The sequence below is a fragment of the Protopterus annectens genome, chromosome 11.part0, assembly GCF_019279795.1.
Source record: "Protopterus annectens isolate FY-2018-M chromosome 11.part0, PAN1.0, whole genome shotgun sequence".
NCBI lineage: Eukaryota > Metazoa > Chordata > Ceratodontiformes > Protopteridae > Protopterus > Protopterus annectens.
This window is the reverse complement of record NC_056745.1, coordinates 144,437,092-144,454,467: the sequence shown is the minus strand read 5'-3', so window position 1 is coordinate 144,454,467 and position 17,376 is coordinate 144,437,092. Positions and strand designations below refer to the sequence as shown.

The following is a 17,376-nucleotide window of genomic DNA, read 5'->3' as shown; positions in this document are numbered from 1 at the left end:
GCAATAACATCAGCACGAAGAGTTTCAGAATTACAAGCACTAATGGCAGTGGAACCTTTCCTCATTTTCCACCAGGACAGGGTGTCTTTAAGAACTAACCCTACTTTTATACCAAAGGTGGTATCCAGTGTGGCTCTAAACCAAACTATTCACCTGCCAACTTTTTATCCCAAACCGCAGAATAAAGGGGAGAGACTACTACACTCTTTGGACATTCACAGGCAGTTACGCTTTTACTTGGATAAAACCAAAGTTTTCAGAAAATCTGAACAATTACTGGTAGCATATGCTGCAGGAGCACAGGGAAAAGCCATTTCAAAACAGACTACCTCAAAATGGATAGGACATTGTATACATTTCTGCTACACATACCATGGAAAACCTGTACCTAGCAGCATTAGATCTCAAACCACCAGGGCAACAGCCACTTCAACTGCCTACCTCAGGGGAGTACCTACCACGGATATTTTGGAAGCAGCAACTTGGAGTTCTGTACATACCTTCACCAGCATTACCATCTGCCTCTATACTCTAAATCCAGAGCTGGCTTCGCCACTGCAGTGCTGCAGGGCCTTATAGCCACCCCTAATGCCTTATAGAACCAGCCACCCTTCCTCAGCTTTGGGATTCTACCCAATTGTAATGACTGCAGCAGTGTAACACGATGAACATAGTACAGTTTTGTACCTACCATAAATGCAGATGTTCGAGTGAGACACTGCTGCAGTCCAGGTTACCGTCCCTCCTTCCCCTCTTACTGGCTGGTACGTACCTATGTCTTCTACCCTTACTACCTATGGGGAGTATTTGCTGGTAGCTGTAAGTTGTTTTTTGCTTTTCTTATGTATGTTTTATTAGCAACTGAAATTGCCTACCTTTTTAGAGGCACCTTACATCTGGGGCAAGAAAAACTGAAGAAAATGGCGTCAGCTGCATCTTCTACACCCCTGTCGCACTGACGTCAGGGAGGAGGCAACAGCAGCTGACACCAGACCAAGACTTTGGAACTCGGGCCGACTGGGGAACCGCCTGATGGCAGGATAACCCAAGTATAATGACTGCAGCAGTGTATACACTCTAACATCTACATTATGGTAGGTAAAAAACTGTACTTTTCCAGACTGTGTGAATGTTGACTCCATAAACTTTTTAGGTACCACTGAAGTTTCCTCATATGCAGTCTTACATATGGAATTAGTAGGATGCAAGATGCCATGAAGCCCAGAGACTGCAGAATTTGCCTTGCAGAAGACTGGGTTTTTGTTGCCATCAGTTTGAAGTAATCAGTCAGTTGCCTTTGCTCGTCTGGCGTGAGGTAAGCCATCTGGGCAGTTGTATCCAAGCTTGCACCCAGGAATGTTATCTTTTGAGAGGGTACCAGTTGTGATTTTTTTTCGTTTATTGTGCACCCTAGGCATGTTAGAAGCTTTTTCACAAACGCCAGGTGACGAAGAAGAGTGTCCTTGTTCTCTGCTTGAATGAGACAGTCGTCCAAGTAAGGATATATTTGTATACTTGTGTGTGCAAAATGCAATTACTGGTGCCAGGCACTTTGTAAAGACCCTGGGTGCAGTAGATAAGCCAAAGGGCAGTGCAGAGAATTGGTAATGCATTAAGCCAGCCTTGAATCTGAGGTATCTTCTGCACGACTGTCTTATTGGGACATGCAGGTATGCCTCTTTTAGGTCTAAAGTCACCAGCCAAGCATTCTTGCCCAGCATGGGCAGAAGCTGCTGCAAAGTCAGCATTTTGAATTTTGGAAAGTCCAGGTATGTGTTCAAAATCTATAAATCCAGTACTGGCCACCAGGCCTTGTCCTTTCTGGGTATCAAGAACAGTAGAGTAAAAACCTTGTCCTTTTTCCTGTTCTGGCACTGTCTGAATGGCCCTCATATCCGTGAGGGACGTTACCTGTTTCTGTGCCTCTGCCCATTGAATTTTTCGCAGATCTGGCCAACCATTTGCCATTGGCAGAGTATGGAAATGGAATCTGTATCCCTGTGATACGATGTTTAGTACCCACTTGTCCTAGGTTATTAACTGCCAATTTTGAACAAAAAGTGCTAATTTTCCCCCCTATGGGTGCTGCCAAAAGATAAGTGCTTGGTGTAGGCAGAGGGAAGTCATTGGGATTGCTTTCTGTAGGTTTGCGCTTTATCTCCTCCAGATTTTGAGGTGGAAGCGCCCCATTGCTTTGACCTGTATGAATCTTGTGCCTGGTATCTGGAACCCTTAGGGTGTCTGGATTTGCCCCTTTGAGCTCTGTCTGACACAGGAAAGGACCAATATTTTTATAGGCCAGTGTCTACTGAATCTTGGTGGCTGCACTTGTAAGAAGTCTTTAACAGTTTGCATAGACTTAGCTTTGTCTTCCATTTTCTTTAAAACCTCTTCTGCCTTAATACCAAACAGAGAATCATGCTGTAAAGGTGCAACTAGCAATTTAGCTTTAACATGATCAGGTAAATTTTGTTCCTTTAACCAGGCATGCCTCAATCACAGATCCAGTAACTGCGGCCCTGCAGGAAGCCTCTAAGGAATCAAAACCACATTGCAAAGTATGCTTTCCAACTTGTTCAGCTGCATGCAGTAATTCCTGCAATTCTTTATTTTCTGCACATTCTTAAATCAACATAATTTTCTGTTTCAGCAATCCCATAACATGTTGTTGGTACTTCAGCATATGAAATTGACAGTTTAAGGGCCTGATTGCCAAGGTTGCAGATGTACACACCTTTTTTCCCCCATCTGTCTAGTGTCCTTGAATCTCTGTCAGATGGGGTAGGATTTTTTGCTGTTGAGGCCCTAACTCCCTTTGGACCTTGCAAAATAGTTTCAGGATCAGCAGCAGGGTTTCTAAATAAAAACTGATGTGAGTCAGGGACCCTGTAATATCGGTCAGGCTTACTGGCAGCCGGAGGTAAGGAGTCAGGGGTCAAGCTTGACTGCAAAAACACATCATCCACAATGTCTAAAACAGGGGGAATGGCTAAAGGCTTGTGCTGAGGGAGAATGAGGAAATCCCTGAGCCTCTTTTTTGATTCTGAGAAGTCTTGACTCTCCCAGTGAAAATGCTCCCTCAAAGTATGCAAGGTTTCTCCAAATGAATAATCCTCAGGAGATGCAGATGGAATAGACTCCTCAGCATCAGAATACTCATAGGGAGGTATAGATAATTCCTGATCAGAAGAGGAATCAGAAGAAATAGAAATCTGATCTGTAGATTCATAATCGGCGTCTTGCCTAGGCCTTTCATCTGGAGGGGGATGGGTACCCCTGATCAAGGTAATAAGGTCTTCAGCCATTTTGATCATCTGTTTTTTAGGCATAGAGGCCTGTGCACGTGGCTCATGCGTCAGTTTTTAAGTTTTAGAAGTTGCTTTTGCCTTTGGTTTTGCAGCTGTCGTCAGTTTGATATGCAAATGTTGAGGTCTGAATACACCCTCACAAGCCGGTGCCTGCTCAGCTGCTCCGGACCCATCTGAGGGAGATACATCTGTCGGTCCAATACCTTGAGTATCTTGCGGCATGCCAGACTCCACATGGGTTTGGTAGAGGCCTGTGACTCAAAGGTAGCGGGTATCAGGGGCTGCGAAAGCTCCTCACTGAGTACCGGCGAACCAGCGACTGGCTTAGAAGCTTTGTCGTCGGTTTTGGAACCTGACTGCCTTTCTCTGTCCTTTTCTTTGCGTTTTTTATGTACTCCGGTAGTTGGATTGCTATCCGACGACATTTCTGGGTTGTTAAATCTGTTTCCAAAATACTTTGATGCAAAAAATACAGATGCTTAATAGTGTGTTGGTTAAATCTAGCACAAAACCGACAGCTAGGCATATTGTGATCAGAGCCTAGGCAAGGAATACAGTATAAATGGAAATCCTTATGAGGTATTTGCTTCCCACAAGTAATACAATTATTAACTTTTTCTGACATTGGTAAAAAGCAAGAAAAAAGTTTCCCCAACGGGGTACTTAGCTTTAGTGAAGACTTTGGTTCTGAAACTCAGACTCGAATATTTCAGTAGTCGGCCGACCGGCACTTGCGAAATGCTTCTGTTTCAGGCAAGAAAGACCAAAGAAAATGGCGTCGGCTGCAAGTTTTATACCCCTGATGACCTGACGTCATGGAAGAGAAGACAGCAACCGACGCAGGACCCAAGACTTTGGAATTCAGGCCAACTGAGGGCAACCTGACAGCAGATTACCCAAATGTAATGACTGCAACAGTGAAACACGAAGAACATCAAGTAGTACTGAGGTATTTAAACCACTGACAGACCCCACAAGCAAAATACCCTGATCCAAATACACAAACCTACAAGTCTGTAGGAAAATTCTATCAAAATGTATAACTTTTTGTTCACATAAGCATTTACACACAAACTCCCTTAGAAAAACTAAGACAGTCCCAAAAACAGTAAGTTTCCTAGCAAACGCAACATTTTAGTTAAAAAAAAATACAAGCTTTCCTCAAAAATGTACTTAATGGAAGGTTTTCCTCAGTGAAGAACTTGCATGCTAAACCTTGAAAGATTGCTAGCCAACTGATAAGTTCCGCAGGGCCTGCCAAAGTGCACTTTGGTGCCAAAAAAGCTCTGAATCTTTTGGTGCTTTAACTGTCCTTATATTGGGAGTTTTGTTCAAGGTCCTGACAGTTAAAGCACATGAAAGGAGTCCTAATGCTTTGAAATCTGACCAGTTATTGGGGCAGGACCCAAACAGTTTAGGCTACTACAACAATGATCTAAATGTTGTACATTATTTGCTCTACATATCAATACAAACATTTTCATTATAATATACTTGTTATTCCTAAGAAAATTAGATCAGACCACAGTGGTAATGGCTGTTTATATCATACATCTAGTCTCACAGTGTGGCAATTACGCTGTTGATGCAATTTTGAGTAAATACCACCGATTCACCCATTTAATGCAATGGTTTCCAACCCTAGAATGCACATGAAGGGCTCATGCACACACACTAAAGACTGCAAAGAGGTCTACGCATGTGGGGGTAAGGTCAGTGACTTCCACAGGGCTGCAGGCTTCTTAATCCACTTCATGGCCCTTAGTGGAGCTCTGCTAGCACTACAGACACCAGTGGTATCGTTCAGAGCAGATACCTTTGATCCAGCACACCTTTCACCCCATGCATCAGTGTTAATGTGCGACTATGCAATGACATTACATCACACTGCTTTGCTGCCCTCATGTGCATATCACTTGATTCCAACACTGTACGGTAATACGAATTTGCAACCATTTTCATCTTGATAGCAACCTTTGAAGTGGATATCGCTTCTGAAAGGGATGAGTTTGGAAGGAGACTCTGGAAACTAAAATATTTCTCTACCTCTTACATTAGCAAGGTCCGTAGTACAACGTGAATGCCTAGCACTGTCTTGTCAGGGCAGTGAGTTATACCACAGGCATCACCTTATGAAATAAGCACTACAAGCATTGTTACAGTCACCTAAACAGGTATCAATGTGACCTTCTTAGCCAATGGGAAGTGGGGTTTAGAGGAGGCCAGAGTTCCACAGAACAAATAGTGATTCACAGTTGCTTATACATAAATAGGTATTCTTATTCAGCAATATGCAATTCTTGGAGTTAATCTCTATTTTTTTCCAGCATCTGGTGAGAAAGAGGAAAACTGGCGGATATGCCAGGGGAGGCAAGGAAGACTGTCCGAGCACTGGGGTATATACATGGAACTGATGTTATCACTGCATACCTGTTAGGCAGCAGCTGCAAAGTCTGTATTTGTATTGTTGTAAATTATTTAAACACTGCCTACAGTTTTGCATTGTTTTGTGTGTTACATACGTTGTAAACAGAGACTGAGCTGTTCATTGTCCATCCTACTACCAAGGATTCCCATCCTGTCCTCCTTTATGGGGTCCCTATTCCTTGTGTGTCAATATCATCACCAGTTTGTAGTCTAATTCTCCCCATCACCAACTGACCATCTCTCTCTGTTCTTTACACATATTTCTTTGTCGTATAGAACATGAAAACAGTAGGGACTTTGTGTGTAGCACTAATGTGAGCTCTCGGCTATGTTTGAAGCAGTGCACCACTGCAAATGAAGATGCACGACTGCAAGCACACTACACCCATGAGACTGGGCTCATTAGGTCACATGACCAGAAAGCTGTCCCAGTAAAGTACAGTTTTGTACCTACCATAAAAGTAGATGCTCGAGTGTATACCCTGCTGCAGTCATCACACTTGGGTTATCCTGCCATAAGGCGGTCCCGCAGTCGGCCAGAATTCCAAAGTCTTGGTCCGGCGTCAGTTGCTGTCACTTCTTCCCTAATGTCAGAGCGCCAGGGGTATATCAGAGGCATCCAACACCATTTTCTTCAGTTTTTCTTGCCCAGATGTCAGGTGCCCCTAATAGGTAGGCAAAAAAAAAAAATATATATATATATATATATATATATATATATATATATATATAGCTATCTTGAAAAAAAGTAAAACAAAATCCTTAGGCACAAGCAAATACACCACAGAGGTTGTATAGAATAGAGATAAGTTCAGCTAGTTTTAGAGGGGATGGAGGGAGGGCAACCTGGACTGCAGCAGGGTATACACTCGAACATCTACATTTATGGTAGGTACAAAACTGTACTATGTTCATCGTGTTACCCTGCTGCAGTCATCACACTTGGGTAGAATCCCAAAGCTAAGGATGGGCGGAGGAGTCAAACAGGGTTAGAGGGGGCAAGTAGGCCCTGCAAAACTGCAGTGGCGAAGCCCGCCCTGGTCTTAGAGTAAAGTGGTAAGTGATAATGTTTGGTGAAGGTGTGTACTGAACTCCAAGTTGCAGCTTCCAGAATATCCTCGGTTGGTACCCCCCTGAGGAAGGCTGTAGATGTAGCTGCTGCCCTAGTAGAGTGGGGCCTTATGGTAGCAGGAACTGGTTTTCCATGGTGGGTGTAGCAAAAACGTATGCAATGTCCTATCCATATGGAAATGGTTTGTTTTGAGATAGCCTTTCCTTGTGATGCTGTAGCATAGGATACAAGAAGCTGGTCAGATTTTTTTGAAAACCTTAGTTTTATCCAAGTAGTAACGTAGCTGTCTGTGAATGTCCAAGGAATGTAGGAGTCTTTCTCCTTTGTTCTGTGGATTTGGAAAGAAGGTGGGTAAAATGGATGGTTTGATTTAGGGCCACACTGGATACCACCTTAGGCATAAAGGAGGGGTTAGTTCGTAGAGAAACCCTGTCTTGATGAAAAATGAGGAAAGGCTCTACTGCCATTAGTGCCGGAAGCTCTGAAACTCTTCTAGCTGAAGTGATTGCTAGCAGCAGGGCAGTCTTCCATGATATAAACTGTAGGTCAGCTGAGAAAGCTGGTTCAAAAGGAGGTAGCGTGAGTTTTTCCAGAACAAAATTGAGGTCCCAAGTAGGTGTTGGTGCTCTCCTGGGAGGCCTAATGTTTTTGGCCCCTCTGAGAAACTGCCTTAAGAGTGGATGTGAAAATAAGGGAGGATCCGCGTTGTAGTGAGCAGAAATAGCTGAGGCGTGGATTTTAATAGATGAAAAAGAAAGCCCTTGGTGTAACATCTCAGTTAGATATTCCAGAATCTGAGGTATGTCAGGCTGAAGGGTAATTTTGGCCTTTAGCTTGGTTCCAGGCACAAAACCTTTTCCATTTGTCTGAGTAGGCTTTCCTGGTGCTGGGCCTCCTGGCCTCCAGAATAACTTCAATAACAGCTTGTGAGAGAAGAGCTGGCTGGTTGCCTAGGTGATTTGCCATGCAGCCAAGTTTAAGGTTTTGAGCTGGCTGTGTAGAATCTGATTGTCTTGCTGTGTGAGCAGGTAGGTAATTTGTGACAGAATCCATGGTGGGCCATGGGCCATATTCCTTAATAGTGGGTACCAGTGCTGGCGTGGCCAGTCTGGAGCAATGAGTATTATTCGGGGTCTCTCCATCCTGACATTCAGTAGCACCTTTGTGAGAAGGGGTAGTGGAGGAAAGGCATATACTGTTAGAATTTTCCAAATGAATGAGAGTGCGTCCACTTTCCAAGCTTGTTGGTGAAAGGTCCTTGTGCAAAACTTTGTTAGCTGATAGACCTGTTTGCCAGCCCTCAAAACTATGTCTGGGAGCCCCACTTCTGAGTTATCATTGCGAATACTTGTGGATCCAGTTTCCATTCGTGGGGATCCATGATGTTTCTGCTTAGGTCGTCTGCCAATATGTTCTTTTTTCCTGGCAGGAATTGAGCTTGTAATTGAGCTTGTAATTGAACTTGATAAGCCAGTGCTGTGTTCCACAAGGTCATTGCTTGCCTGTATAAAGGGTAAGAGTGTGTGCCCCTTTGTTTATGTACCACATTACTGTGGTGTTGTCTTGTCCTTATGATATGCTGTCCTGGATGCAAGAGGTCCTTGAAGGCTTTCAGAGCATTTTGTACAGCTAGCATTTCTTTTTGATTGATGTGCAGATTCCTTTGATCTGCTGTCCATAAGCCTTGAACGCACCGTCCTGCCATGTGTACCCCCCCAGGCATAGTCCGATGCATCTGTTGTCATAGTTTGCCTGGCTGGGGGTAGGGTGAAAGGCTGACCCTTGTTGAGGTGACAAGCCTGTGACCACTACAGAAACTCCTGTTGAAGGCAGGGAATGAGAGTTATCATTGTTTCCAAGCTGTGGCTGTGTTGAGTCCATACGCTTTTTAGGTACCATTGTAATTTCCTCATATGCAGTTTTGCAAATGGTATTAGTAGTATGCAAGATGCCATGAAGCCCTAGGCCTGCAGAATTTTTATTGCAGGGAGTTGGGTCTTTGTTGCCATTGTTCTGAAGTATTGAGTTAATTGTAGTTGTTTGTCTGGCGTCCGATAAGCCATCTGGGCCGTTGTATTCAAGCTGGCACCCAGGAATGTCATAGTTAGGGAGGGCACTAGTTTTGATTTCTGTTGGTTTTCTGTTCGTTTACGGTGTACCCCAGGCAACCTAGAAGATGTCTTACAAAAGCCAGGTGTTCTAAGAGAATGCCCTTGCTTTCTGCTTGTATGAGACAGTTGTCCAGGTATGGGTATATTTGAATTCCCCTCTGTCTGCAGTATGCAATTACTGGTGCCAGGCATTTTGTGAACACCCTGGCTGCAGTAGATAAGCCGAAGGGCAGTGCAGAGAATTGGTAATGGGTTGAACCTGCAATGAAAGGGAGGTATCTTCTGCAATTTTGTCTGTTAGGGACATGCAGGTATGCCTCCTTGAGGTCCAACGGTACTAGCCAAGCTTTCTTGCCCAACATGGGAAGAGGCTGCTGTAGTGTTAGCATCTTGAATTTGGGTACTTGCAAGAAAGTGTTTAAAATTGAAAGGTCCAGAATGGGTCTCCAAGCATTGTCCTTTCTGGGGACTAGAAAGAGCCTTGAGTAAAATCCTTGGCCTTGCTCCTGTGTAGATACCAGCTGGATGGCTTTCATGTCCATGAGAGCTGTAATTTGTTTTTGTGTCTCTGCCCATTGATTTTGTGGCAGGTTTAGCATTCCTTTCATCCTTGGCAAGGTGTGGAAATGGAATCTGTATCAGTGTGAGGTAATGTCTAGGACCCATTTGTCCTTTGTGACGATGCACCAGTTGTCTGCAAAAAGTGTTAATTTTCCTCCCAAGGGAGCTGCCAAGAGGGTTTTGCTTGGCAGTTTGATGTTTAAGTCATTGTTTGCCTTCTAGTGGTTTGGGACCTCTCTTCTTCTCCCTTCTGTGTTGAAGTGCCCCATTGGCGAGGTTTATAAGGGATTTGTGCTTGTCCTCTGCCCCTTGGGTGCCTGTATTTTCCCCTCTGTGGCCTGTCAGAAGCTGGAAAGGACCAATTTATTGTTGGCCAATTTCTGCTGAAGCGTGGGGCCTGTACCTGTAAGAAATCTTTGACCGTCTGCATAGATCTTGCCTTATCCTCCATTTTCTTTAAAACCTCCTCTGCTTCAATCTCAAATAAAACATTCTGCTGTAGGGGCGCATCCAGCAACTTTGCTTTAACATGATCAGGCAGAGATTGTTCCTTTAAACAAGCATGCCTACGCATCACAGAGCCAGTAACAGCTGCTCTGGAGGAAGCTTCCAAGGCATCAAAACCACATTGTAAAGTATGTTTGCTCACCTGTTCAGCTGCATGCAACAGATCCTGCATTTCCTTGAGTTCAGACTGTTGAGGGAACGTGCCCATCTTTTGTTTTATTTTAGACTTAAGGAATTGCTGGTATTTAAGCATGTGAAATTGACAATTTAATGCTCTCATAGCTAGAGTAGTAGAGGTGTAAACCTTTCTTCCCCCACCTGTCTAGTGCTCTGGAGTCCCTTTCTGAAGGTACAGGATTTTTAGCCATAGAAGCCTTAGCCCCTTTGGGACCCTTGGAGATTGTCTCTGGATCAGCAGCAGGGCTTTTGTAAAGGAATTTGTGAGAGTCAGGCACTCTATAGTATCTATCTGGTTTGGCTGGAGCAGGAGGCAGAGAATCTGGATTTAAACTAGATTCTAAGAAAACATCATCTACTATGTCCAAAACAGGGGGGATAGCAAGAGGTCTGTGCTGGGGAAGTAAAAGAAACTCCCGGAGACTTTTCTTTGAGTCAGAGTAGTCCTGACCTTCCCAGTGGAAATGTTCCCTCATGGTATGTAAGGTTTCCCCAAAGGAATAATCTTCAGGGGGAGAAGCTGAAGGAATTGAGTCTTCAGCATCAGAATCTTCATAAGGGGGAAAGGAGTAATCCTGTTCCTCAGAGGAGCCTGAGGAAACAAACACCTGATCAGAGGAGGCATAATCCTCCTGGTGTCTAGGCCTTTTGTCGGGGGAGGGGGGGTTGTGAACCCCCTGATCAAAGAAATCAAATCTTCAGCCATTTTAAGCATCTGTTTCTTAGGCATAGGGCCTTGACCTGGAGACTGAAGTGTAGGCTTTTTTGGTTTTAGAGGAGTCTTAAGCTTAGCATAAGATTTAATGGTGAGGGTAGTCGGTCTGAAGACACCTTCAGAAACCGAAGGTATTTCTGCAGCACTGGCTTCCCCTACTGCGATGTCGTCAGGTGGGCCTAAGGAAAAAGGCTGCATCGGCCTAGAAATCTCTGTTGGGGGATCCGATGCGGCCTGGGGATCCAATTCAGCGGTAGCCATAGGCTGTGTAGGCGCCTCACTGAAAACCGGAGAACTGGCGACCGGGCCAGCCGAGGCCTCAGAGTCCAGCTTGGATCTAGGCCGCCTGTCCCTATCCTCGCATTTTTTATGCACGCCGGTAGTCGGTTGCTCCGACGGCATAGTGTAATTAAATTTTCTACCGAAGTAGTGTCGTGCGAAATCAAAGCGACTCTTTATAATTCGCTTATTGAACCTAGCACAAAACTGACAACCAGTGACGTCGTGGTCTGGGCCTAGGCAAGGTATACAAAAAGAATGAAAGTCCTTATGAGGTATTTGCTTCCCACAAGAAATGCAATTGTTAACTTTTTCTGACATCGGACTGAGGCAAGAAAAGGTTCCCCAACGGGGTACTTAGCTTTGAAGACTTCGGACTGAAACTCGATTCGAAAATCTCAGGTGTCGGCTGACCGGCACTTGCGAACTGCTTCTGCTTCGGGCACCGCGCGGCAAGAAAGACTGAAGAAAATGGCGTTGGATGCCTCTGATATACCCCTGGCGCTCTGACGTCAGGGAAGAAGCGACAGCAACCGACGCCGGACCAAGACTTTGGAATTCTGGCCGACTACGGGACCGCCTGACGGCAGGATAACCCAAGTGTGATGACTGCAGCAGGGTAACACGATGAACATCTGACAGATCTACTGTTTTCACCAGCAAATTAAATAATTATTCAGGCGCCTTCACACATCATCATTACTACTATATAGTTAATCAGTATCTGGTTGCAGATATAAGCAATTTTTCTGAATACTCACCTGGGCTATAGTCTCAACTAGATGACTGGCTACCATATTTTAATTCCTATTAAATATGATACAGTTGCTTCTGTTCCTATTGTACATGCTTCTTTGTAGCTATTTTGTTGCATGACAGTTATGTGACTACATTTGTTACATTTTATTCCCTCAGTTACTATATATTTATACTGAAGGCCTTACATATTCATGTTCTTCCTCATATTTTAGTATCTCATTTTGTTATTCTTCACCGCATGATCTTAATGGGACTCTACATCACTTTGTTCTCTATGTATGGGCTAACTACAGACGTCATATTTTCTTAACTACATTTCCCCCCTTATAGATCTTTCTTTATATCCAAATTTTGTGTCAAAATCCTCATTGTAATTTAAATTTTAAGTGAACTTCATATTTTATTTACAGGAACTCATAAGACGTCCTCCTTCAACTTAGTGGCTCTCCATAGATAGCATCAAGTGCAGATACTTACTAGCACTGATTTCATAGTGAGCTCATTTAGGTTATTAGTAATTATCAAAACTCTTCCTTCTGTTATGGAAGTATCATTTTTTATAACACAGGAGATACAGGGGCTGGGAAGGTGTTGCAATACTGGATTCAAGCTTATTCTTTATTGGCCCTGTCAGGGTGGTCTTATGCCACACAGTTTTATTTACATAGGTGCTAACTTTATGTGGGAATTGTGTGTTTTACATTCCTACTGCAATTCAGTTTAGGAAAGTTTATTATAGTTTCAAGTGTTTTTCTTGGAACCTTACAGGCACGCAAGTCCCCCATAAGAGGGGAAACCTTAAGCATATATTCTATAATTCTCATACTAATACTGTTATTAGCACACAATTTGCCCTGAAAGCACCACATCGTAAATTTTAGGTCGCAGTTTACAAGTAAAGACAATTCATACTACCTGCTTTAGTAAAATTCTACAAAATAACTCAGTGGACTAATCTGCAAAGGATTTCACTGACAAGTTTCCTCCTATGTAACTAAGCATTTAAATGCTTACAATCCCATCATCGAAGTTCAAGAAAAAATAAAGGACTGGAAAGGGTTATGGAAAAGTTTACATCAAATTGACATAGACCTGCCTCTAAGATGGGTTAAGATTTGAATGCTATAGCTAAATTACTGACTTGAGGAATACGGAGCTTTGAATTGTGAACACACTGCTAATGGATTAATTTGCCTCTTTTATTCTCAGTTAACTAGTTTAAAATCTTCTTATACATTTTGACTACTCTAGTGAACCCATTCCTCTTTTCATATGTTTTTTTGTTTTTCTTGCATATTGAAAAAAATGAAAGAGCCAACAGTTACAAAACAGTGAAATATATCACACACACAGAAAAAAACATATAATTAAAACAATCAATGGAATAATTAAAAACAAGAAGTGAGCAACACTGCTAACAACGCAAATGATCCAAAATAAGTTACACAAGAAAATTCTTCAAAACAAGGTCCAGCCCGATACACATGTGGAAGTCTTGGAATGACACATTTTCAGCTCCCTGTTTAATGCACTGGATGAACTTAGGAAGTGATACTGCCAATTATCAAACAAATGTTTCAAACACATGAAAACTCTTCAAGCAAAGTTCATGTTGAAAGACCTGTATGGGGTTGTCTTGGAAAGCTAGATTTTAAGTATCTTCTGAAAATACTGGTTGCAGGTATAGATCCAGAACACCATCCTACAGGTGAACAGCAGTAAGGCTGCAAGTCCTTTTATGCACTGCATTCCCGATAGAATAAGGTTTGGGGAACCTATATGATCGACAATAACCTATTGTTTTACAACAAGATGACAGGCCACTTTTGTGGCGTTACACATACAATGACTTGTAAAACACAAGAACAGAGCATATGTAAGGTAAACACCTACACCATTATGCCAACCTCCCACCAGTAAAGCAAGCATAACTGGACAGGTGAAATCGCAATGAAGCATTCTGTATAACACAGTAACATTTATAATGCACTCAGAAATCATGATACTTTAACAAATATTGCTTGAAGCTTAATGTACAAATTTAATATACTATACTATTGCTTTTCTTGTACATATGTAAATACTGAAGTATTATTTCTGTCATTACCTGATGCTGCTTTAGGTGAAGCACTAAGCAGATCAACACTGGGTCCAAACTCTGGTCCACCTGAAAACATGCAAGAAGTTAATACAAAAGGTCATGCTGACTTTTATCACAACTTGTTTCAGTTTTGTGATTACACGACACAAGAAAGAAGGAAATGCAAAAGAAATGCCAACACATAACTTACCAAAACATGTCACACTCTAAGCAAGTTACAGTATGGTTCATCTTTCATTAATGCCCAAATTTCACCAGTGACTTTACAACCCATCATCACGAATTAGTAGTAGAGCACTTACGGAAAAGGAAGTAGTTATAACAAAGATAAAAGTAACAGGGAAAAAGACTTCCTAGATCACAATCATTCATAACCTCACATTCAGATATTTTAATGACTCATTTGCTTGACATACTGCAAATATGCATTTCAAAGTTTAGTCATAATGTTTTAAACTACTTCTTGTAAGAGTTGGAGTTAAGGCATCATTTGACTTGAGTCATGTTTGCTGTAAAAATACATGGGCACAATCAGTGAAGCTCAGTGAAATAAAAGGCTGCTGTAACAATTTTAAGACACTACCCTGGTGCTGCGGTAGCATTGTCGCCTCACAGTAAGACGCTGTCCTGTTCGATTCTCAGCTAGAGCGTCTTCTGCGTGGAGACATGTGTGAATGGGCGTACCTTCGTTAAAGGTTGTGCGTCAGGCCTGGCAAGCCGATACGTAAAACCAACTGCCAATCATTAGCGGACCAGACCGGAGTTCCGCTGTGGCAACCCCTAACCGGGAAAAGCCGAAAGACACAAACAAACACTAATTTACTTATACATGCTACAACAGGACATACTGCAGCCCCACTGCCTTCTGTTTTGCTAAGAAGAAATAATCTCATAATGTGCTCAGAATGAATTAAAGCAAACCGATGTAGAATTAGTTTCTGAAAAATGTGAAATTTTCCTTGGTCAAACTGTTGCTGCAAACATTTTAAAATATTTTTTGCATCACAAAAATACCGTCCTGTCTCAGTTAGATGGTGTCATTAATGAGACTAACAGCAGCAAGAATCTGCAAAAGATGTGCTCAACAGTTCATCTGCCAGTGCATCTATTTTTTTTTTCCATTAAGCTTGCCGTTCCTCGTAAACACCTTTCAGACAACACCTGGGAGAAATTTAAAGTGGCCAGTCAACCAGCAAGTTTTGGGAATGTGGGAAGAAACAAAATACTCACTGAAAACTATGCAAACATGAAGAAAATAGAGTTGAATGAGACACTTATTTCAAATAATAGAGCTCTTAAAAATAGTATTAAAACACTTCGACAAATCCAAACAAACGAGTGTTCTGACTTTTTCTCCTCTAATAGCAGATGATATTTCATACCCGACAAAACCAGAGAGAGACATTGCAGTGTTGTGGAAAGTACAGTTCTGTACACTTACCATAAATGTAGATGTTCGAGTGTATTCACTGTTGCAGTCATCACATTTAGGTTACCTGCCTGCAGGTAGCCCTCAGCCAGCCTGAATACCAGAATCTTTGGATTTCTGCGTCAGATGCTGCCTCTGGGGTATAAAAACATGCAGCTGACGCCATTACATCAGTTTTTCTTGTCCCAGATGTCAGGTGCCCCCACAATGGGAACCAATTATATGTTCTGGTACACCTCCATCAAAAAGCAAATACACCAGAAAAACTAAATATACCAAAGAAGAAGGAAAGGTAGAGCCAAGAGAAGTCAGGGGGTTGGAGAGAGGGTAACCAAGACTGCAACAGTGAATAAACTTGAACATCTACATTTATGGTAAGTGTACACAACTGTACTATGTTCTTTGTGTTTCACCGTTGCAGTCATCACATTTGAGTTGATTCCCAAAGCTAAGGAAGTTAAAGAGCATTAGGGCCTGCTATTAAGCCCTGCAAGACTGCAGTGGCAAAACCAGCTCTGGATTTAGAAAAAAATAGGCATGTAGTAATGCTTGGTGAAGGTATGTACAGAGCTCCAGGTAGCAGGCTTCTAGGATGTCCCTGGTAGGGACTCCTCTGAGAAAGGCTGCAGAGGCAGATGCAGCCCTGGTGGAATGTGATCTTATCCCCTTGTAGGGTAGGTTTTCCATGGTGCTTGCAGCAGAAATTAATACAATGGGCTATCCATTTGGAAATGGTTTGCTTTGAAATGGCCTCCCCCTCTGCCCCTGCAGCAAAGCCAACTAGCAGCTGTTCAGATTTTTTGAGAGGTTTAGTCCTGTCCAAATAAAATCTAAGTTGTCTGTGCACATCCAGAGAGTGCAGTATTCGTTCCCCTTTGTTTTGTGGATTAGGGAAAAAAGTAGGCAAATGAGTGGACTAATTTAGGGCCACACTAGACACCACCTTCGGCACAAAGGAAGGATTGGTCCTGAGGGGAGACCCTGTCCACATGGAAGATAATGAAGGGTTCCCACTGCCATGAGGGCATGTAATTCAGACACCCTTCTTGCAGAAGTGATGACTAGAAGGAAGGCCGTTTTCCAAGAAAGGAATTTCAACTTTGCAGCTGGCTCAAGGGGGGGGGGGGGAGAGTTTCTCCAATACAAAGTTAAGGTCCCAGGCTGGAGTGGGAGATCTCCTGGGGGGGGGGGGGTCTTAAATTTTTGGCCCCTCTAAGGAATTGTTTTAGCAGGGGGTGAGTGAAGAGGGTGGCTCAGTATTATAATGTGCTGAAATGGCAGAGGCATGAATTTTAACTGACAAGAAGGATAGGCCCTTGTGGAGCATTTCTGTTAAGTACTGAAGAATATGAGGTATGCTGGCCACCATTGTGCCCATCCCCTGAGCCTGGCTCCAGGAACAGTATCTTTTCCACTTTTCAGCATAGGATTGTCTAGTACTAGGCCTCCTTGTCTCCAGAATGACATCCAGCACCTGCTTATTGAGGGATGCTAGAGGAGAGCTCAAGGAATTAACCAGGCTGCAAGGTTCAGGGTTTGAAGCTGAGGGTGCAGAATCTGGCCCGCCTGCTGGGACAGCAGGGAAGGGGTCAGAAGCAGGTGCCATGGTTGCAACAGTGTCATAAGAGGGGGTACCAGTGCTGGCATGGCCAGTCTGGTGCAATCAGTATTTTCCTTGGCTTGTCCTGTTTGATCTTTAGTAGAACCTTCAAGAGGAGAGGCAGAGGGGGAAAGGCATAAACTGAGAGGCTTTCCCAGGTAAAGGACAGGGCATCCACTTTCCAAGCTCGACTGTGTGGAGTCCTTGTGCAGAATTTGCCCAATTGTTAGTTCTGAGGGGAGGCAAACAGGTCCAACTCTGGAGTCCCCCATTTGTTCCTCAAGAGGTTGAATATTTTTGGTTCTAGTTTCCATTCGTGTGGGTCCATGT

The 17,376-nt window shown here is 43.1% G+C and overlaps 1 protein-coding gene across 2 annotated transcripts in view; it reads right to left on the bottom strand.

Annotated features, from left to right (window-relative positions):
* Positions 1 to 17,376, bottom strand: part of ARFGAP3 (ADP ribosylation factor GTPase activating protein 3) — an 873,462-nt gene that overhangs the window by 504,050 nt on the left and 352,036 nt on the right. For both annotated transcript variants that reach the window (XM_044087532.1, XM_044087534.1), the window contains exon 7: positions 14,024 to 14,083. In XM_044087532.1, coding sequence (XP_043943467.1) covers positions 14,024 to 14,083 — 60 coding nt within the window. The remainder of the gene's footprint in view (positions 1 to 14,023; positions 14,084 to 17,376) is intronic.